Source organism: Hemitrygon akajei, chromosome 15 (genome assembly GCF_048418815.1).
Source record: "Hemitrygon akajei chromosome 15, sHemAka1.3, whole genome shotgun sequence".
NCBI classification, from domain to species: domain Eukaryota; kingdom Metazoa; phylum Chordata; class Chondrichthyes; order Myliobatiformes; family Dasyatidae; genus Hemitrygon; species Hemitrygon akajei.
The window spans coordinates 49,038,638-49,063,082 of NC_133138.1; the positions used below are offsets into that span (position 1 = coordinate 49,038,638).

At 40.1% G+C, this 24,445-nt stretch overlaps 1 protein-coding gene across 1 annotated transcript in view; it reads right to left on the reverse strand.

Moving 5' to 3' along the window:
• The window catches only part of LOC140739067 (electrogenic sodium bicarbonate cotransporter 1-like), an 89,365-nt gene extending 65,967 nt beyond the window's left edge, over positions 1-23,398 (reverse strand). Inside the window, exons 1-3 of the mRNA XM_073067019.1 lie at positions 23,124-23,398; positions 10,052-10,212; positions 2,144-2,296 (exon numbers count right to left, since the gene is read on the reverse strand). Coding sequence (XP_072923120.1) covers positions 2,144-2,296; positions 10,052-10,212; positions 23,124-23,398 — 589 coding nt within the window. The remainder of the gene's footprint in view (positions 1-2,143; positions 2,297-10,051; positions 10,213-23,123) is intronic.
• Positions 23,399-24,445: the final 1,047 nt, after the last annotated feature.

Genomic DNA, 24,445 nt, shown 5'->3' on the forward strand with positions numbered 1-24,445 from the left:
GTAGGTGACATTCTTCATGTTCTTGACATCAGGCTTCTGAAATAGACACTCTGAGCTCTATCACATCAAGAGGGTACCAGGAGGAGAAAAGAAATCCATCAACAATGTCCTCAAAGCCTCCTTGTAAAGGTATAAAACCCTATTAAATTATGGAAACTCTAGCTTATAAATGCTGAAAATGGAGGGACACCACTTAGAACTTGCAGTTCCTTTGACAAGAACATAAAAGATGTTCAGCATAAGTGGCAAAATGAGCAGCTACCTGCCATTTTATCCTTCCCAACAAGCACCTTCTGCTCCAAGTTTAGTAGAGTTTGAGAAGGCAGTCAACACTATGTTTGCTTTTAAGATGATGTTTTAAATGCACAGATGAGAGAAATTTTGAAAACTGAAAGATGTAGCTTCATGTTAAGGTTCATAATATTAAGGTCCAAAACTCTAAACTACACATTTGTGTAGAAAGTAGTAATTGATGTGGGCCTGAAAGTGGGCATAGAAGTTTACAACCAGTTGAAGTTGATTATTGTATGAAGACACTGACGTAAACAATAAGAATGGAATATTCATCCACACGCAGCACGGGACGAGAATCTAAAGAAACTGGGGACGCTGGAGATCTAAAATGGAAGTGAAAAATGCCAGAAATGCTCAGCAGGTCACCCTGCACCCACAGGAAGAGATCATCAACATCGTTTTCAGTGCAGGCATCCTGGGCTGATCTTCAGATGAAGTAAACTACAGAGAGTTGTAAAATTAGTCAGCTCCGTGGTGGGTACTAGCCTCCGTAGTATCCAGGACATCTTCAAGGAGTGGTGCCTCAGAAAGGCAGCTTCCATCACTAAGGACCCCCACCACTCAGGACATGCTCTCTTCTCATTGTTACCATCAGGAAGGAGGTACAGAAGCCTGAAGACACACACTCAGTGACTTTTTAACAGCTTCTTCCCCTCTGCCATCTGATTTCTGAATGAACATTGAACCTATGAACACTCACTATTTCTTATTTCTGTGTTTGCATTGCTTATTTTAATTTAATTATTTAATATGCATATATATCCTTACTGTAATTCAGTTTTTTTCTATACTGCTGCATGGTTAACAAATTTCACAAAATATACTGGTGATACTGAACCAGATTCTGATTCTAATCCTGTGTTGTACAGTTCTATTAGCACGTTCTCTTTCAAAAAGCTAAAGTAAGCACATGGGGAATTTGATATCCTTCTGTATTGCAGCCCATGATTTCATTAGTTGTCCTGTAAAACACTTTTCGCTGACTTCCAACATTTCAGGTTAGAAACATAGAAAACCTACAGCACAATACAGACCCTTTGGCCCATAAATCTGTGCCGAACATGTCCTTACCTTAGAAATTATCTAGGGTTACCCATAGCCCTCTATTTTTCAAAGCTCCATGTACTGTAACAATCCAGGAGTCTCGTAAAAGACCCTATCGTTTCTGCCTCCACCACTGTCACCGGCAGCCCATTCCACGCACTCACCACTCTGTGCATAAAAAATCTTACCCCTGACATCTCCTCTCTACCTACTTCCAAGCACCTTAAAACTGTGCCCCCTCATGCTAGCCATTTCAGCCTTGGAAAAAAGCCTCTGACTATTCACACAATCAATGCCTCTCATCATCTTATACACCTCTATCAGGTCACCTCTCATCCTCTGTCGCTTCAAGGAGAAAAGACCGAGTTCACTCAACCTATTCTCATAAGGCATGCTCCCCAATTCAGGCAATATCCTTGTAAACCTCTATGGTTTCCACATCCTTCCTGTAATGAGGTGAGGTTCTTGATTTGTTTTACAGCATCACAAAAGCATCAAACTCAAATGAGAACCTGCCCGTAAACTGGGAAAAAAATGCTTTATTTTTAAAGACAAATCACACAGCCACATTGGGAAAACACTCCAGAGCAGGCTTTGCCTATTAAATCATGCACCAAAATTCAAGATGATTCGGAGCACAAATCTAATCTCAATCTTCTCTAATAAACAAGAATTCCCAGAGACAGCATTGACACAGAACTGGGAGAAAGTCAGTCTACCACATACTTAAGCAAATGACAAGTTGCAGAAATTGGATACACAGAGGGGAAAATTATAATAGAATTGCTTAAAAGTAGTAACTTACTTGTGCAGGAAATTCTCCTCCCTAAATCAACCATAACCTGTATTCTGGACTTTTTTGTGTGGTGCTTATGACTCCTAAGAAGGATATATGTGACTTTTTCCTTGAGTTCACTTCTAAGATTTCCATTTATGATTTCTTTGTTGACAATTATCTCTGAAATCAAAACAAATAATACAGTTAAATTTTATATTTAATTTTAAACTAATGAATGTGTCAATTACCAAAATCTCTTACGTTTTTCATTCTTTTGAAAACATACATTTATTAGGAAGATACATTATCATGGATCAAGATTCTAATAGGATTCAAAATGTGATTTTGTCAACCTGGTAAGTGAGTGTTGGTTTTGAGGCATCATAGCAGAAGTGAGTGAAAAGGAATGTAGAAAAACGAAACAAGCAGATTTTGAGTAACACACGGAAAAATTGTCTCAGGGGCAAGAATGGCTGCTGAGTGTACTGGGCTTTAAATGTTTCAAAAAGGACTGGGACGGAGGCAAAAGAGCTGGGAGCATGGTATTGCTAATCAGGGATAGTATCATGATCACAGACAAGGAGGAAGTCATAGATGGATTTTCTACTGAGTCAGTGTGGATGGAAGTCAGAAACAGGAAGGGGGCAATAAATCTACTGGGTGTTTTTATATACCCCTTCCATAGTAACGAGACATCGAGGAGCAGACAGGGGGTCAGATTCTGGAATGGTGCAATAATAATAGGGTTGTTGTGATGGGTGATTTCAACTTTCCTAATATTGACTGAAAACTCCTCAGAACAAGGGGTTTGGATAGGGTGGAGTTTATTAGGTGTGTTCAGGAAAGTTTCCTTACGCAATATGCAGATAAGTCAACTGGAGGAGAAGCTGTACTTGATCTGGAATTGGGAAATGAACCTGGTCAGGTGTCAGATCTCTCAGCGGGAGAGCATTTTGGAGGTAGTGATCACAACTTTGTCTCCTTTACCAAAGTGCTAGAGAGGGATAGGAGCAGACAATTTGGGAAAACATTCATTTGGGGAGAAATATGATGCTGTTAGACAGAAATTTGGGAGCAGATGTTCTCAGGGAAATGCATGGCAGAAATGTGGCAAATGTTCAGGGAACATTTGCATGGCATTCTGCGTATGTTCCATTGAGGCAGGGAAAGGATGGTAGAGTTAAAGAACCATGGTATACAAAGTATGTAGAAAATCTAGTTAAGAAGAAAAGCTTATGAAAGGTTCAAGAAACTAGGTACTGTTAGAACTTTAGAAAATTACAAGGTTGCCAGGAAGGAGCCTAAGAATGAAATTAGGAGAGCTAGAAGGGGCCATGAGAAAGCCTTGGTGAGCAGGATTAAGGAAATCCCCAAGGCATTCTACAAGTATGTGAAGAGCAAGAGGATAAGCCATGTTGAGAATAGGACCAATCAGGTGTGACAGAGGAAACATGTGCATGGAGTTGGAGGAGGTAGCAGAGGTATTTAATGAATACTTTGTTTCAGTATTCACCAGTGAAAAGGACCTTGGCATTTGTGGGGATGACTTACAGTGGACTGAAATGCTTCAGCATATAGACATTAAGAAAGAAGATGTGCTGGAGCTTTTGAAAAGCATTAAATTAGATAAGTTGCCAGGTCCTGACGAGATATTCCCTAGACTAAAGTGGGAAGCGAGGGTGGAGATTGCTGAGCCTCTGGCAATGGTCTTTGCATCATCAATAGGGACGGGAGAAGTACCAGAGGATTGGAGAGTTGCAAATGTTGTTCCTTTGTTCAAGAAAGGGAGTAGAGATAACCCAGGAAATTATAGACCAGTCAGTCTTACTTCAGTTGTGGGCAAGTTGTTGGAGAAGATCCTGAGAGGCAGGATTTATCAGCATTTGGAGAGACATAATCTGATTATGGATATCCAGCATGGCTTTGTCAAGGGCAGGTCATGCCTTATGAGCCTGATTGAATTCTTTGAGGGTGTAAAGAAACATCTTGATAAAGGCAGAGCAGGGATGTAGTGTATATGGATTTCAGTAAAGCATTTGATAAGGTTCCACATGCAAGGCTCATTGAGAAAGTAATGAGGCATGGGATCCATGGAGAGCTTGCTTTATGGATCCAGAATTGGCTTGCCCACAGAAGGCAAAGGGTGGCTGTAGATGGTTCGCATTCTGCATGGAGGACGGTGACCAGTGGTGTTCTGCAGGGATCTGATCTAGGACCCTTCCTCTTTGTGATTTTTATAAATGACCTGGATGAGGATGTATAAGGGTGGGCTAGTAAGTTTGCTGATGACACAAAGGTTGGGGGTGTTGTGGATGGTCTGGAGGATTGTCAGAAGTTACAGCAGGACATCAATAGGATGCAGAACTGGTCTGAGAAGTGGCAGATGGAGTTCAACCTAGGTAAGTGCTAAGTGCAAATTTGAAGGCAGAATATAATATTAATGGTAAGTCTTTGGCAGTGAGGAGGATCAGAAAGATCTTGGCACCTATGTCCGTGGGACACACAAAGCTGCTGCGCAAGTTGACAGTTTTGTTAAGAAGGCGGATTGTGTGTTGGCGTTCATCAACTGTAAGACTGAGTTCATGAGCTGTGAGGTAATATTACAGCTAAATAAGACATTAGTTCGACCCCACCTGGAGTACTGTGTTCAGTTCTGGCCATCTCACTACAGGAAGGATGTGGATACTGTAGAGAGAGTGCAGAGGAGATTTACAAGGATGTTGCCTGAATTAGAGAGCATGCCTTGTGAGAACAGGTTGAGTGAACTTGGCCTTTTCTCCTTGGAGCGATGGAGGATGAGAGGTGACCTGGTAGATTGTATAAGATGACGAGAGGCAGTGATTGTGTGAATAGCCGGAGGCTTTTTCCCAGGGCTGAAATGGCTAACATGAGGGGGCATTGTTTTAAGGTGCTTAGAAGTAGGTACTGGGGGGATGTCAGAGGTAAGTTTTTCACTCAGTGAGTGGTGGTTTTCTGGAATGTACTGCAGAGACAGTGGTAGAAGCGGATACAATAGTCTTTTAAGACACTCTTAGATAGGTACATGGAGCCTAGAAAAACAGAGGGCTATGCGGTAGGGAAATTCTCAGCAGTTTCAAGGTTACGTGGTTAGCCCAAAAATGTGGGCCGAAGAGCCTGTAATGTGCTGTAGTTTTTTTCCATGTTCCATGCTTCTTTGGATACTAAGGAAACCAAGGGAAATGATGCTGTGAAGGAAGGTGAAACAGAGATTGAAGATCAGACGATTTGTGGGGTAGGCTCAAAGGACTGAATGGTTTCCTTCTGCTCTTACTTCTCATGGTCCTCACGGTATCAAAAGCAGGAACTGTGGGTAATTTCTCTCTCCCTTGGACCACATGACCAAATGTAACATCTCACTTACTGCCTGGACGAAATTAGCTGAAAGAAAACCTCAATGTCAACCTCAAACTATTGCCCAACACTACAACATTTCTTCTATTTAATGAAACATGTTCTTGGATCTTCATAAATTATTGATGGTGTATGATCGGATATAACTAACTGAGTAACATTTTAACCTGATGATAATAAAGACTTGAAATTGCATGTACAGTTCTAAAAAATCATTTTAGTTAGCAGCTTGATAATAATAACTCCTGATATTGATAGGATAGATAGATAGATAGATAGATAGATAGATACTTTATTCATCCCCATGGGGAAATTCAACTTTTTTTCCAATGTCCCATACACTTGTTGTAGCAAAACTAATTACATACAATACTTAACTCAGTAAAAAATATGATATGAATCTAAATCACTATCTCAAAAAGCATTAATAATAGCTTTTAAAAAGTTCTTAAGTCCTGGCGGTAGAATTGTAAAGCCTAATGGCATTGGGGAGTATTGACCTCTTCATCCTGTCTGAGGAGCATTGTATCAATAGTAACCTGTCGCTGAAACTGCTTCTCTGTCTCTGGATGGTGCTATGTAGAGGATGTTCAGAGTTATCCATAATTGACCGTAGCCTACTCAGCGCCCTTCGCTCAGCTACCAATGTTAAACTCTCCAGTACTTTGCCCACGACAGAGCCCGCCTTCCTTACCAGCTTATTAAGACGTGAGGCGTCCCTCTTCTTAATGCTTCCTCCCCAACACGCCACCACAAAGAAGAGGGCGCTCTCCACAACTGACCTATAGAACATCTTCAACAAAATAGATGTCCTTCTGAACTTTGCCTCCTTATCAGAATATTATCTTTACCCCCTACTGTTGCCTACAATCCACACAGAAAATAAACGTTTTCTTGGTAGCTATTTTTTCCAAAAGTGAATATGTACAGTAGGTAGTCTAATTACTGCAGTGGAAAAGGCATTTAGAGCTATACTTCAAAATTTCCTCCGTAAGACCACTAGATGGCTTTAACAAAGAATAATGATTAATCTTGGTCTCCCTGTCTAGAGTGTGTTTGGTCCAAGCAAATGTAATTTCAAGAATCTTACTCTAAAAATATTTTTGAAAACTTGAAATTGCATATTTTAACAGATAAGGGTGAAAACGGGATATTTTTGTATGGTGTCTGGTACAATCAATTGACACTATAGCTGTCCTAATCTTCAGTTTTAATTCATTCTTTATTTTATGAAGCAAAATATTGTATTCAGTTTTATTCAGGGTTCCAAATCATTGAGTGAGCTAACTGCCCCCTAGTGCAATGTGTCACTTTTATTTACAGAAGTCTAGTTTCATAACTTAATCTAAATTATGAAACCACAGTCCAAAACATATTGCCCTGTTAAAGACATTGGCACATTTCTCATATTCCTACTGTCTATAGGGTTTTAAATACAGGAAGCTAGTAGTCCAAAGGTCACATGGGGAACAAAAAGTAGATCATGAGTTATTGGTTCCTAATTTATCTGATTTCCAGAAGGATCTCAGTTTATGTGCTGAGGTTTGAAAATCAGATTCAAATGATGACCAGGTCTCCCAGTGCCTGTTTTACCTCTACCTGCATTGTGACAGTATATTCCTGCAGATATAACTTCTAGTATGAATTTGAAGTTCTCTGTGCCCAGCTGCCCTTGGGGAGAAAGATGGAACAATTTGGAAAACATTTTGTTTCTATGCATTATATCATTTCTGCTTGTTGAAAAACTTGCAAATGCATCAGTTCAGATTTGGTCATTTAACCCCTTGAGATTTTTCTGCCAATTAATGGAATTGTAGCTGATTTAATTGTATCAGCAGCTCTGCATTCCTATCTACCCCTAGTAACCTTCCACCCCTTATCAAGAATTCGTCTATCGCCGACTTGAAATGTCAACAGTGTCTTCTAAGACTCAAGACCATCTGAAAGAAAAAAATGCTTCATCTCTTTCTGGGTGGATAACCTCTAATTTTTGAACAGTAACTCCTAATTCTCCAGTAGATTATCCAACAAGAGAAATAGCCTCTCCACAATCACTTTGTCAAGATTATCTGAGGATGACAGACAGTGTAATACAGACTGAGATTAGATTTGCAGCATCTTGTGTGAATAACTAATCAATACAAGATTTGCAAATGCTCAGAAACTACACACAATGAGCTCTTTGTTCTTAAAATAGTTGGGGCCAAATCCACTTACAGTCTTTGATCTCCTGCTAGAAACAAAGAGAACTCCCCCCCCCCCCCCATTACTCACTGAGGTTTTCTATTATCTAGGTTCAAACCCAAATAACTTTATATCTTGTTTGTATCCATCTTTATAGCAAAGCTTGAAGTGTCCTGCTACATAGTATATCTTGGGCTAGGTGTCTAATTTGTAATCTGCTCAAACACTGTAGCTTTATCAATGTAAATATATTTGAGTAGGCTGTAGCACATGGTAGATCTGTCCTTTGAAAAAGCCCTGAGACAGTAACTCTGTCATTTGATGTTAGGTAAGCAACTTAGGCAGCACAATGGAAACTACTTAGCTTTTGCTCTTTAGGTATTTCACTTGTCTATTCTTCACCCTTACCACAAGTGCAAAGTGCACCAGCTTTGTCCTCCTGTAGAACTGGAAGTTGTTTCATATCTTTCTAACTGTTGCAGCTTTTCTGATTTGAACATTGTGTTCATTATCCAGTGAGGGACTGGTGATTACTGTGGAACCTAGACAGAAGAACCTATAAACTACTTCTAAATAGTTCACTTTGAGGATAATTAGTTGATATTATGGGATTTCCTGTTCCAGTACAACATTTTTTTGTACTTCTGGTGAGAACAAAGTGCTTAAAAAAGTGATCCTTAATTCTTAAAGTAGAATTTTGTCATGGATTTGAAAGCCAGCATCATCAGTGAATAAACACTTCCTGATATATACTGTACCTTCCTAGCTTTGGACTTCATGGACAGATTAAAGTGTTTCCATTCCAGTCTTGTACATAGGCACACTCTCCCTTCCATGTTTTAAAAATTGCAATTCAGAAGTAGTGAAAAGAATAGTTTAAAGTGTAAGAGGGGAAAAAGCCCATACTTTCTTTAGTAAATATTTCACTTCAGAACTATCCAAGGTACACCAAACAAACAGCACAGTGCCCTTTGTGAATCCTATATTTCCTAAAACTGGAAACAAACCTGCTCTGGTGACAGTGACAAATGATCTGATGAAATCTACAAGAACAATGTGCAAAGGCTGATTTTGCTTCCTTGAAGTTTTTGTATTTATTTAGAGACAGAGCATGGGAACAGGTTCTTCTAGTCTGACAAGCTGATGTAGGTTTGAAGTCTACAGTTAATCTTCCAGCCCTGAATCATACTGAAACTCAGGACTGGCATGACCCACCAGCCACTGAGATAATCATAGAACATAACAGAATGGCACAGCACCACAACAGGCCCTTCAGCCCATGATGTCTGTGCCCAAAAGAATGCCAATTTAAACTGCACATCTGCTTGCATGTAGTCTATATTTATTAATTCCCTTCATGTATATGTGCCTGTCTAAATGTTTATAAATATTGCTTTTGTATCTGGTTTTACCACATCCTCTGACAGCACGTTCCAGCCTCTCTCTGTATAAATAACTTGCTACGTAAATCTCCTTTAAGTTTTCACAGAGCTATGGACTTGCATGTCTTTTTTCCCCCTCTTGTATCTAATATTGACTCACCCCTTCAATTGTTACTATCATTTCTATTTTCCTTTGTCTACGTGCAGATGGTTTGCATCACGTCTCATGTTATCTCAGTCTTTTTCTGTCATTTACATCCAGTTAGTGGAAACACAGTGCTAGACTTTCTGTAAGGTTTTCCACTTGTTATAGCGTCTTTTCCAGGAACTATGATGCATGGATAATGAGCCAGTAGACTTGCTTAGCTCTTCTAATGTGGACTCCTATCTTAACCCTAGCATGACCCTTCTATAACTGAAATTTATTCTTCTGATTCAGTGCTGTTGTTTCTTTCTTGCAAGTATAACCTTGTATAATCATAATCATAAACGTGCAACAGTCTGTAGATGCTAGACATACAAAATACAGGTCAGGCAGCATCTATGGAAATTAATAAACTGTTGATATTTCGGCCAAGACCCTTCTTCAGGACTGATAAGGAAGGGGGAAGATGCCAGAACAAAAGGTGGGGGAGGGGAATAAGGATAGCTAAAAGGTGAAAGGTGAAGCCAGGTGGATACGAAAGATAAAGGGCTGGAGAAGAAGGAATCTGATTGGAGAGGAGGGTGGACCATAGGAGAAAGGCAAGAAGGAAGGGACCCAGGTGGAGGAGACAGGCAGGTGAAAAGAGGTGAGAGGCCAAAATAGTGTATAAATGAAGAGGGGAAGGAAATTTTTTAACCAGAAAAATCGATAATTGATTTTGAAGATCCAAAGTTGCATTTTTTTCTGAAAGACTTGTTTGAATTTATAAAATATTTCCCACCCTGTGGAAATAAAATGATGTAAATATTAGTTGACAGCTTACAGCTAATTAGAGTAATCATTCATATTTACCTAATATCTCCTTAAAATTTTTGGCTTCTAAGTCAAACAGAAGTGTTCCCTTTTCGATGCAGGTACGTAGTTCAAATAAGCTGTGTAAAGACAGTGTGCCAACATGAGGTTTGCTCCATCTTTCACCTCCTTCTTCTATTTTTTCCTCAAACTTTATCCACCTGTGAATAAATATTAGTTTGGGCATTTGAAAATGCACGATTTTTTTACACTTGAAGAATTCTATACTTCTGCATTAAACACACAAATAATACAACTTTTACTTAGACTGTGCTTCATGCAAAACACAAGGAAGGCAAAGGCTAAAGTTTGAGGAGATACTAAGTAAACAAAATTTGAGCAACAGGAGAGAAAATACAGTACGATTTGAAGAGGTACAGATGGAGGGATTCAGTCCTCATGGGAGAAAGGGAGCGAAATATAAAGAGTTAACTGAAGAAGAAGTTGCATGGGTTTAAGGAAATCAAAATGGCAGTCAAGCCAAGTACCTGGAGGAACTTAGATATAAAATTTTTAGAATTAAGAAGAATGAAATACAAACAGAAAATGCTGGCAATACTTATCAGGTTAGGCAGCCTCTGTGGAGCTGAAAAACAAGAGTTAATGTTTGTGATTTGGTGTGTTCAATTGTGTGAAAATATTAGATGGAAGTCTGAACAATTTCAAGTAACACTTTATGAGCTTGCAGCATGTAAAGTGTCGAGATGACTGTACAAGTTCCACTTCTCCCTCTCATCTGGATTCACCAGCAACTTGTGCTCCTTCCCTTCCTCGGCTTCTGTCTCTTTCTTTTCAGTCCTGGAGGGTGTCAGCCCAAAACATTAACTGTTCATTTCCCTCCATGGATCCGGCCTGATCTGCTGAATACCTCCAGCATTTTATGTGCATTAACTCAGAGTTTAGCAGCTTTAAAAACTCTACTGCACAGGAGCACAGAAGCTTACAGATAAAGTTATTTAAGAAAGAGATTGATAGATTTTTGACAGGATAAAGATGAAGAAATTGGAATGAATGTCAAAACTGATCCACAATGATGTTATTGAATTGGTGAGTAAGCTAAAGAGGCTAGATACATTTATATTATGTTCAGTCACAAATGCTTCTGAAAGAAGCTCTACATAACATACAGCCTCTGGTCAACAAGCTGCATATTCAGGGAATGAAATCCCTTTCAGTTGATGTAGATGCCATTGTTGAGCAACTCAGAAGCCTGTGAGCATCGTTCTTATCATCTTGTGTCTTTGGAATGTTTGGAATATTCAAGTTTGCTGAAGATACCACTGTTGTTCTCCAAGTCAAAGGCGGTGACAATTCAACATATAAGAGGGAGATTGAACATCTTAAACATGAGAAAAATCTGCAGATGCTGGAAATCCAAAACAACACACACAAAATGCTGGACGAATTCAAGTCCAGCAGCATCTAAGGAAATGAATAGATAGTCGACATTTTAGACCAAGATCTTTCTGCAGGACTGAGAAGGAAGGTGATGCCAAAATAAAGAGGTGGGGGAAGGGGAAAGAGGCTAGATTGAAAATCTGGCTAAGTGGTGGCTCTCACTAAACCTTTTCCTCAATGTCAGCAAGACCAAGGAGCTGATTATTGACTTCAGGAGGAGGAATCCAGAGATCCATGAGCCCGTCCACATCGGAGGATCAGAGGCGGAGAGGGTCAGCAACTTTAATTTTGTTGGTATTATTATTTTGAAGAATCTGTCCTGAGCCCAGTATGTAAGTGAAATTACAAAGAAAGCACAGCAGCAACCCTACTTCCTTAGGAGTTTGCAAAGATTCAGCATGACATCTAAAACTTTGACAAACTTCGTATATTGACTGGCTGCATCACAGCCTGGTAAGGAAACGCCAACACCCTTGAATGGAAAATCCTACAATACGTAGTGAATACAACCATGTCCATCACAGGTAAAGCCCTTCCTCCCAATAAGAACAGCTACACAAAACGTTTCACAGGAAAGCAGCATTTTTTATCAGGGACCCCAATACCCAGGATATCCTCTGTTCTTGCTACTGCCATCAGGAAGAAGGTACAAGAGCCTCAGGACTTACATCATCAGGTTTAAGAACAGTCAATACCCCTCAACAATCAGGCTCTTAAAGCAGTAGGATAACTTCACTTGCCCCATCATTTAAATATTCCCACAACCTATGGACTCACTTTCAAAGACTCTTCATCTCATGTTCTCAATATTAATTGCTTATTTATTTTTTATTATTTTTTGCATTTGAACAGTTTGATGTCTTTTGCACACTCCTAGTTGGTGCCGTCTTTCATTGATTCTATTATGGTTATTATTCTATTATGCATTTATTGAGTATGTTCTCAAGAAATTGAATCTCAGGGTTCTAAATGGTGACATGTATGTACCTTGATAATAAATTTGCTTTGAACTTTCTGCTCTTTAATCCTGCTCCTTCCTGTACATGGGGTTAGAGTTAAAGGAATTTCTTATGGTGTGGAAAGTCTTGGTGATCTCCCTAATGCATCAGTGGTACATCAAAGTTTTATCCAACATCCCACTGAATGAAAATGGGAAAAACCATAATTCTTTGCGAGTATGTAGCTAATATAAACTCTGCAGTTCAGTGTACTAATGTTAGGTTTGCTCCATCTTTCAGCCGCTTCTTCCTCTGGATTATAAATAGTCTGCCATTGCTCTTTGACAAAACACGTAAACAAATAATAGTCTGAGGCGCTTTATCACAGGATGTAGCAGATGTTATGCTTTTTGACAAGATGGGTAAGCAGAAGAAAATAATTCAGGGAAAATAAAAGAAAAAGGGTACATTTTTTACCAGATTTAAAAAGAAATTTATAAATTAAAATAAAGAGAATAAGCTAAGTTTTCAAGTATTTAAAAGAATAAGAGGTTGTTTTTACCCAAGAGCTATTTGTCCTGAATATAATGCCTCATATTTTACAGAGCATTGTACATTCCTCCAGCACTTCACCCAGCTGCATATTCCTCCTGTAAATGCCCAAAAGCAGGGCTGATAGGCTATTCATCCTTAACGGCATGATGTTTGTGAAACCCGGCTAGTTTACTTGGCTGCATAAATCTAGGGAATACACACTCTGGTTCCGCCAAATCCATGAGATTCGGATGGCTCTCCCACCCCAAATCCTGGATTGTGTGGATGCTGTGTAATTTGCTACCCTGTTACAACTCAGTGCCAAGAAATAACAGACAGCATATGGCATATGATTAAAGGAATTATATTTATGAATATTAACTTAAGGGTTAGTAGAGAAAAGAAAGAAAGAAAACAAAAAGGGCCCTTAATAATTAGATAGTCAAGTGTGCACAAGTTGGAACTCAGCTCTTCCAAACTTCATATTCACCGATCCTCAGTAGACCCCGGCATCTGGCTCCTTCGATTCACGGTCCCCTACCCGGTCAAATCCTACAACTGCTTCTCTGCAGCGTCTTCTCTCTACATCTCGTGCTGAACAAAGACCCCAGATCACACCGGTGTCAGGCACCCCCAAAATAAACCCACTTCCCTGCTTGGACGGCTCACATTCCAAAGCACCTGTTATCTCTAACCATAACCCAAACACTGCTTCTACAGAAAGATCAGTACGTTAACAGTGAAACCTTCACCAGGGCATTACTTATGAATAAATATGTGGCAGCTCTGATCTGGCTCATAACTCTTGAAGTCAACTAACTAGAATTTTACTGCCATGTTTTTTTTTCAAAAAACATTTATAATACACTCTCTCAGTATTTTGAATGCAGGTAAGTAACCTGAAATTGGCGTAATTGAAACTATATTTTCTTTTTAAATAATATGTCTCTGCTTAGTCTAAAGGTATGATTCAATAGGGGTACAGTGCAATAAGGTACTGTGCTGTAGTGGTTAAATTTAAAAGTGGTATAGAAACAGAAGTTCCCTGAGAATATGAATGCACAAGCTATTGAAAGTGGCAGGGCAGGTTGGAAGAGAAGCTAGGAAGACATAAACAATACCGAACTTAATCAATATAGGCATAGAGTATAAAACGAGCGAAGTCATGCTGATCCTTTATAAAAAAGCGATCTGGCTTCATCTGGAAAATTGTATTCAATTCTGATTGTATCATTATCGAAAGGATGTAAAAGATTTCAAGAGGATCAAAGATTTACATGAATGGTTCCTGGACTGCAAGGATCGGTTAGAGGCTAGAGCTAGTTTCTTTGGAGAAAAAAAAAAGCTGAGATAAGATTTGATTGAACTATGTAAAATGACAAGGAGTCTTCCCAGATTAGATGGTGGGAAGCTGTTCTCCATGGTGGAGGAATCAAGGACTCTATGTCATTGATATAAAATAGATAGGAAGCGACTTAAGAATAGGATCTATTTCACACAGTATAAAGTGGAATTAGAAACGCACTGCCTGCGTATGCAGAGGAAGCAGAGTCCAATGAAGTTATAAAAAGGGAATTGGATAAATATATGGTGAGAGAAACATCTGCATGGTTGTGGTGCAAGGCTGGGTATGGAACTACTTAGATACTTGGAACGTTGAGATGGATATACAATAATGTGAATAGTCTCCTGTAGTATAGCAATCATACAGAAATTAAGTAGCATTATTTTCAAATCTTTGAGAAAATATTTTGAAGCACTGAAACCATTAATCATTATGGTTTTCTGTGAGACTCCTTAGAGGTAAATTGATACCGTTCCTTTGAGTTTTTGCTTTTTATTCTAAAATCCTTAATTTTAATAGTGACTACAGTAATTATGTCTGAAAAAAATATACCTCCAGGCTCAAGGACAGCTTCTATCTCACTGTTATTAGATTCTTGTCGGGACTATTTATACAATAAGATTGACTCTTGGCCTCACAATTTACCTTGTGATGATCTTGCACTTTATTATTTACCTGCACTGAATATTTTTCAGTAGCTTTTACAATTTATTCTGCATTGTCATTGTGTACCTTATTCTAGTTCAATATACTGTACAATGATTTGTTCTGCATAAACAGTATGCAAGACAAACTTTCCACTGCATCTTGGTACATGTGACAATAATAAACCAATACCAATACAAAAGTTGGCAGTTCTTATAGATTATTATTGTGCTCTCTCTGAAGGATAAATGTATGGGTATAAAAAGATCAATAATACAACTAAACTGAGATCATGTTGTACATAGTCATAGAGCACTACAGCATAGAAACAGGCCCTTCAGCCCATCTAGCCTGTGTTAAACTATAAATCTGCCTAGTCTCACTGACCTGCATCTGGACCATGGTCCTCCATACCTCTACTATCCATGTACCTATCCAAATTTCTCTTAAATGTTGAAATCGAACGCGCATTCACCACTTGTGCGGGCAGCTGGTTCCGAACTATCACACCACCATCCGAGTGAAGAAGTTCCTCCTCATGTTCCCCTGAAACATTTCACTGTTCACTCTCAGTCTATGCTCTCACCCAACCTCAGTGGAAAAAGCCTACTTATATTTACCCTACCTATACCTATCGTAATTTTGTATACCTCTATCAAATCTCCCCTCATTTTACACTCTAGGGAAAAAGTCCTAATGTATTCAACCTTTCCCTATAAGTCAGGTCCTCACGGCCTGGCAACAACATAGAACATAGAAATCAACAGCACATTACAGGCCCTTTGGCCCACAATATTGTGCTGACCATGTAACCTACTCTAAAAACTGCCTAGAATTACCTTACTGCATAGCCCTCTATTTTTCTAAGCTCCTTGTACTGACCTAGGTGTCTCTTAAAAGACCCTATTGTATCCGCCTCCATCACCATCGCCGGTGGTGCATTCCATGCACTCACCCACCATCTGAGTGAAAAACTTACTCCTGACATCCCCTCTGTACCAATCGTGCTAGCCATTTCAACCCTGGGAAAAAGCCTCTGACTATCCACATGATCTATGCCTCTCATCATCTTATACACCTCTATCAGGTCATCGCTCATTCTCCATTGCTCCAAGGAGAAAAGGCAAAGTTCACTCAACCTATTCTCATAAGGCACACTCCCCAATCCAGGCAACATCCTTGTAAACCTCCTCTGCACTCTCTCTATAGTATCCACATCCTTCCTGTAGTGAAGTGACCTGACTGAACACAGTTCTCCAAGTGGGGTCTGACCAAGGTCCTTGCATATTTTCTCTGCACTCTTTCAATCTTACTGATATCTCTCCTAAAGATCGGTGACCAAAACTGCACACAACGCTCTAAAGTAAGCTCACCAACATCTTATACAACTACAACATAACATGCCAGCTCCTGTGCTCAATACTTCAACTTATCAAATCAATCAAAATCAAATCAAGTTTAATTATCATTCAAACCATACATAGTTACAGCTGAACAAGAGAGTGTTCCTTTGGGGCCAAGGTGTAAACATTCAAAATAGCGAATAACATAATTCAAAATAGTGAGCAAAGAAGCATTATGAAGGCTAATGTCCCAAGTTTTCTTTATGACCCTATCTGCCCGTGTGCCACTTACCATGAATTAGGGATTTGCATTCCCAAATCTCTCTGTTCTACCATACTCCTCAGTACCCTGTTGCTCACCATACAAGTCCTATCCTGGTTTGTCCTCCCAAAGTGTAACAGCTCACACTTTTTTATACTGCACATTACACCACTGGTGTTTAGAGCAGCAATGAAGGACCTACATCTCTGGCAGTGTTCAGGGCATCTTTTATCATATCAGTAGCTTCCTCTTGGTTCTCACTACTGTCAGTCATGCAAGTCATCTGTAGAAATTCTGGAATAACATTGCTCTCACATGTAGAAGGATTCTTCATTGCTGTTTCTGTAACAATTTTGTTTTACCAGTCTGGGTGTGTTTGCCCTGAGCTGAACTCCTGTACCTGGAGGAGCACTCTTAGTCTGTCCTCTATCCTTTGAACTGTTTGACATGGGTGACCCTACCAAGAGCAAAAGCATAAAGCCCTGTCTCAAGCCAACATAGCTCTCTGAGTCATTGAGGCACACAAACCCCCAAATCAATGACAAGGTTGTGGACTCTTGGAGGACCTCATACTTGTCTGCATTAAATTCCATCTGCCATTTTTCAGCCCCTTTTTTCCAGCTAGATCTTGCTGTAAGCTTTGATATTCTTCCCAGCAGTCCACTACACCCCCATTTATGGTGCCATCTGCAAAATTTGTTAATCCAATTTATCGTATTATCATTCAGATCATTGATATAGATGACAAACAACAAAGGACCCAAGCACTGATCGTTACACCACACCACTAGTCACAGGCCTTCAGTCAGAGAGGCAACCATCTACTACCACTCTACCATTCTCTGGTTTCTACTGCAAATCCAATGTCTAATCCAATTTACTACTTCATCTTGAACACTAAGCAACTAAACTTTCTTGAAAAAGCTCCCATATGGGATATTGTCAAAGGCTTTGCTGAAGTCCATGTAGACAACATCTGCTGCCTTGTCTTCATCAACTTCCTCAAAAAACACTATAAAATTGGTTAAGCACGAACTACTATGCACGGTGCCATGTTGGCTATCCCTACTCAGTCCCTGTCTATCTAAGTATTTATATATCTAGTCCCTTAGAATACCTTCTAATAACTTACTTACTTACTTACTACTGATGTCATGTTCACTGGCCTATAATTTCCTGGCTTATTTTTAAAGACATTCCTAAAATATGGAACACAAGCTATCCTCCAATCCTCCAGCACCTCATCCGTAGCTAAGGATGTTTTTAGTATCTCTGCTAGGGCCTCTGCAATTCCTGCACTGGCTTCCCAGAGGGTCTGAGGGAACATCTTGTCAGGCCCAGGGGATTTATCCACCCTAGTTTTCCTCAAGACAGTAAACACCATCTCCTATGTACCTCCTCCTTTGTAATCTGATTACAGTCCATGAACTTACTGCTGCTTTAAACATAGAAGCATAGAAAACCTACAGCACAATACAGGCCCTTTGGCCTACAATGTTGTGCCAAACATTTCCTTACCTTAGAAATTACCAAGGGTTACCCATAGCCCTCTATTTTTCTAAGCGCCATGTACCTATCCAGGAGTGTCTTAAAAGACCCTATCGTCTCCATCACCGTCATCGGCAGCACATTCCACGCACTCACTACACTCTGCGTAAAAAACTTACCCCAGACATCTCCTCTTTGCCTACTTCCAAGCACCTTAAAACTGTGCCCTTTCGTGATAGCCATTTCAGCCCGCTATCCACACGATCAATGCCTCTCATCATCTTATACACCCTGTCAGGTTACCTCTCCTCCTCCGTCACTCCAAGGAGAAAAGGCCAAGTTTACTCAACCTATTCTTGTAAGGCATGCTCCCCAATCCAGGCAACATCCTTGTAAATCTCCTCTGCACCCTTTCTATAATTTCCACATCCTTCCTGTAGTGAGGTGACCAGAACTGAGCACAGTACTCCAAGTGGGGTCTGATCAGGGTCCTATATAGCTGTAACATTACCTCTTGGCTCCTACACTCAGTACCATGGTTGATGAAGGCCAATGCACTGTATGCCTTCTTAACGACAGAGTCAACTTGCGCAGCAGCTTTGAGTGTCCTATGGACTCAGACCCCAAGATCCCTTTGATTCTCCACACTGCCAAGAGTCTTACCAGTAATACTATATTCTGCCATCATATTTGACCTACCAAAACGAACCACCTCACACTTATCTGGGTTGAACTCAGCTGAGCCCAGTTTTGCTTCCTATCAATGTCCCACTGTAATATCTGACAGCCTTCCACACCATCCACAACACCCCAACCTTTGTGTCATCAGCAAATTTACTAACCCATCCCTTCACTTCCTCATCCAGGTCATTTATAAATATCACGGAGAAGAGGTCCCAGAACAGATCCCTGAGGCACACCACAGGTCACCAACCTCCACGCAGAATATGACCTGTCTACAACCACTCTTGCCTTCTGTGGACAAGCCAATTCTGGATCCACAAAGCAAGGTTCCCTGGGATCCCACGCCTCCTTACTTTCTCAATAAGCCTTTCATGGGGTACCTTATCAAATGCCTTGCTGAAATCCATATACACTACATCCTCTACTCGACCTTCATCAATGTGTTTAGTCACATCCAAAAATTCAATCAGGCTCATAAGGCACCACCTGCCTTTGACTAAGGCATGCTGACTATTCCTAATCATATTATGCTTCTCCAAATGTTCATAAATCCTGCCTCTCAGGATCTTTTCCTTCATCTTACCAACCACTGAAGTAAGACTCACTGGTCTATAATTTCCTGATCTATCTCTACTCCCTTTCTTGAATAAGGGAACAATATCTGCAACCCCCCCGAACCTCCGGAACCTCCCCCATCCCCATTAATGATGCAAAGATCATTACCAGAGGCTCAGCAATCTCCTCCCTTGCCTCCCACAGTAGCCTGGGGTACATCTTGTCCGGTCCCGGAGACTTATCCAACTTGATGCTTTCCAAAAGCTCCAGCACATCCTCTTTCTTAATTATATATATATATATATATATATATATATACAGGGTATATGCTTAAGTTTTCAGTCTGCTGTAAGTCATCCCTACAATCACAAAGGTCCTTTTCCGTAGTGAATACTGAAGCAAAATATTCATTAAGTACCTCAGCTATCTCCTCCAGTTCCATACACACTTTTCCACTGTCACGTTTGATTGGTCCTATTCTCTCACATCTTATCTCCTTGCTCTTCACATACTTGTAGAATGCCTTGGGGTTTTCTTTAATCTTGTCTGCCAAGGCCTTCTCATGGCCCCTTCTGGCTCTCCTAATTTCATTCTTAAGCTCCTTCCTGTTAGCCTTATAATCTTCTAGATCTCCATCATTACCTAGTTTTTTTGAACCTTTTGTAAGCTTTTCTTTTCTTCATTGAGACTTTCAACAGCCTTTGTACACCATGGTTCCTGTACCCTACCATCCTTTCCCTGTCTCATTGCAGAATGCAGAACCTATGCAGAATGCCACACAAATATCCCTTGAACATTTGCCATATTTCTGCCGTACATTTCCCTGAGAACATCTGTCCCTATTTTATGCCTCCAAGTTCCTGCTAGGTAGCTTCACATTTCCCCTTACTCCAATTAAATGCTTTCCTAACTTGTCTGTTCTTATCCCTCTCCAATGCTATGGTAAAGGATATAGAATTGTGATCACTATCTCCAAAATGCTCTCCCACTTTGAGAACTGACACCTGACCAGGTTCAGTTCCCAATACCAGATCAAGTACAGCTTCTCCTCTTGTAGACTTTTCTACATATTGCATCAGAAAACCTTCCTGGAGACACCTAACAAACTCCACCCCATCTGAACCCCTTTGTCTAGGGAGATGCCAATCAATACTTGGGAGATTAAAATCTCCCACCATGACAACCCTGTTATTATTACTCCTTTCCAGAATCTGTCTCCCTATCTGCTCCTCGATGTCCCTGTTACTATTGGGTGGTCTGTAAAAAAAACCAGTAGAGTTATTGACCCCTTCCTGTTTCTAATTTCCACCCACAGAGACTGAGTAGACAATCCCTCTATGACTTCCTCCTTTTCTGCAGCTGTGACACTATCTCTGATCAGCAGTGCCACGCCCCCAACTCTTTTGCCTCCCTCCCTGTCCTTTCTGAAACATCTAAAGCCTGACACACTAAGTAACCATTCCTATTCCTGAGCCATCCAAGTCTCTGTAATGGCCACCGCATCATATCTCAAAGAACTGATCAACGCTCTAAGCTCATCCACTTTGTTCATGATGCTTCTGGCTTTAAAATAGAGACATTTCAAACCATCAGTCTGACTGTACCCTTCTGTATCACCTGCCTATCCTTACTCTGGCACTGTCTCCAAGCCAACTGTCCCTTCCTCCATCTCTTCAGTTTGGTTCCCACCTCCCAGCAATTCCAGTTTAAACTCTCCCCAATAGCCTTAGCAAACCTCCCTGCTAGGATATTGGTCCCCCTCGGATTCAAGTGCAACCCATCCTTTTCATACAGGTGCTTTGTCTCACTTCTATAGACTGTGTCTGTCTCCTGAGGAAATACAGATGCAAAAAATCTATTTAAGGTCTCCACCATCTCTTTAGGTTCCATACATAGATGACCACGCTATACTTCCAGAGGACCAACTTTCTCCTTGCTATCATTTTGCTCTTAATATGTCTGTAGAAGGCCTTGGGATTCACCTTCACCTTGTCTGCTGCAGCAACTTCATGCCTTCTGTTAGCCCTCCTGATTTACTTCTTAAGTGTTCTCTTGCATTTCTTATACTCCTCATGTATTTCATTTGCTCCTTCCTTTCTATACCTGCTATGCACCTCCTTATTAACCAGGGCCTCAATATCTCTTGAAAACCAAGGTTCGTTAAACCTGTTAAACTTGTCTTTTATTCTGACAAGAACATTCAAACTCAGTACTCGCAATATTTCACTTTTGCAGGTCTCCCACTGCCAAGTATACCTTTCCCAGAAATCCACACTTGCCAGATCCTTTCTGATACCATCAAAATTGGCCTTTCTCTGATTTAGAATCTCAACCCAAGAACCAGACTTACCCTTCTCCATAATTATCTTGAAACTAATGGCATTATGATCACTAGATGTAAAGTGATCTCCTACACAAACTTCTGTCACCTGCCCTGTCTCATTCCCTAATAGGAGATCTAGTATCACATTCTCTCTAGTTGGGACTTCTGTATACTGATTAAAGACACTTTTCTGAACACATTTGACAAAGTCTAACCTATCCAGTCCTTTTACAGTATGGTAGTCCCAGTCAAAAGTTAAAATCACCTACAATCACAGCCTTGTTTCTTGCAAAAGTCTGTAGTCTCTCTACAGATGTCCTCTAAATCCTGCTGACTGTTGGGCAGTCTATAATGTAACGTGGTTATCCCTTTCTTATTCCATGTAGTCTTAGTAACGAGCTCTCATGTCTGTCCTGGCTGAGCACTGCTGTGACATTTTCCTTGACTAGTAACACCACCAGTCGCCCCTGTAATCCCTTCTGCTTTATCAAGCTGAAAGCAACAGAACCCTGGATTATTGCACTGCCAATCCTGCCTCTCCTTTAACCAAGTCTCACTAGTGACTCCAATGTCACAATTCCACTTGCTGATCCATGGCCTAAGCCTTTTCTACAATACTCCTTGCATTGAAATATACACAACTCTGAACATTAGTCCCACCACGCTCAACCTTTTCGATTCTTGACTTTGTATGTAGGCTCACAGTGCTCTAGTTCCCTTCCCCTGCAACTCTAGCTTAAAACTTCTTTCCCCCCCCTCCCCCACCACCCCTTGTGTAGCACAAGGATATTAGTTCCCCTCCAGTTTAGGTGCAAACCATCCGTCCTGTACAGGTTCCACCTTTCCTGGAAGAGAGCCCAATAATCCAAAACTCTCAAGCCCTCCCTCCTGCACCATCTCCTTAACCACGTGCTAAGCTATATGATCTTCCTATTTCTGGCCTCGCTAGCACATAGCACAGGTAGCAACCCTGAGATTACAACCCTGTAGGTCCTGCCTATTAACTTAACACCTAACTCCCTGAACTCACTTTGCAGGACCTTGTCACCTTTCCTACCCATGTCATTGGTACCGACATGGACCACAACCCCTGGCTGCTCACCCTCCTGCTTAAGAATGGTGTGGACTCAGTCTAAGATGTCTCTCACCCTGGTACCCGGGAAGCACCCCATCCAGGAATCTCATTCTCATCCAAAGAACCTCCTGTCTGTTCTCCTTACCAATGAATCCCCTGTCACTTGCCTCTTCCTCCCACCCCTTCCCTTCTGAACCAGAGCCAGACTTAGTGCCAGAGATCTGACTGCGTGGCTTTCTTCCGCTAAGTCATCCCCATATTGTTTCCTACACTGAGAATAATTAAAACATAAATATGGAAACGAAGCTCCCCTTGGCAAATAAAAAGATCTTTTCTAAATATTTATTAAATGGGGTTTGCTTTATTTGAACATTGCCATTTGTTAACTTATTAATAGCTGGAGATACTTCCTTAAATGTTTTATTTAATTCTATGCCAAAATGTTACTGCATTCCAATGTAAAGTAATAGTTAAAATCTTACCTCGTTGTTTCCTTCCAATGAAATTCTTTCTTGTTAATTGTAATAAGTTCATCTAATTCAGTGAAGAGCGGAGGGACCTTGGGTTCATCCTCTTCACCCAGAATGGAGCAGGTTCTCTCAGTAGCAGGTGAAGCCTTTATGTTAAATATACTCCTATTTACTGCTTGTGAGATTAAAAGAGAACTGCGACTACGTAACTCAGATTTCCTTTCATTATCACTGGGAGCTTCATTGGTCTTATTGAAGAGCAGCTCTTTTTTCTCCTCTGGTGTCATTGTACATCTAGCAAAGTGGACTAAGGATCTGAAATTGCTTATTGCTGCAGCAAAGGTGAAACGTCACTGAAGTGCTGTCCCTTATATGCAGTGACTCACTAATTCACATCCACTACCAGCATAACTGAATATCAACCTGACAACATTGGAACTTTCCTGGAAAATTGTAGATAAAGCAAGTTCAGTCCAGAATGATACAGGTTCCTGTAACTGAGGAATGTATTTTTTTTAATTTTAAAAACAACAGCAACATTTTGTAAAACTGAAAATAAGGTCACCTGATATTTATATAATAAGCTATGTATTACTTGCTATGTTGTTACATTTTATTTCACAACAGATGACCATTCAGCTAAAACAACAGGTAATTCTGGGAAGCAAGAACTTTAATCATCTACAAGAAGTTAGTTGAATAATCTTCTTTGTTCTTATCAAGGAGCGGGTTCTTCCTGGGATAGAATTCAAAGGATTTACTGTATTACTGGGCTCAAGATTGTTCTCCTTCATGTGTTTGCATGCCCCATCTATTTGACTGTGGAGGAAGGGAACTACAGATGAGCTTAAGATAGAAGTTGATTTTAGGTTCTGATTTCTTCCATGACAAAGATCTATGGTGCATTACAGAGATAATGAACACAGAATTCTTCACTTATACTGCTGAGTTTCACATCAAATAATTGATCCATCTTCAGTATGATTCCAACCAAAATAAGCTTTCAGTTCTTAAAAATTTAAATGATAATTAGTATTTTTGAATGTACACTCATTTTCATTGTAATAATGTCTGCCAGCAAGAGGGATTTTTAAAAAATCGTTTACATTTTGTCCAATTAATTTTACATGATTAAATTTATTATTTCGTTAACATTGAAGTAGACTTGGCCAGAGGTTCACAATAAAGGTGTAGTCTTCCTTTCAAAAATAGCTGCCATGTTTACTGTATAAATAATGCAATATATACAAAAACAAAAATCACCATTCATAGTATTATTATAAAAACAGCATTGTAACATAGCAAAACAATTTTTACTAGAACTCTGATAAGGA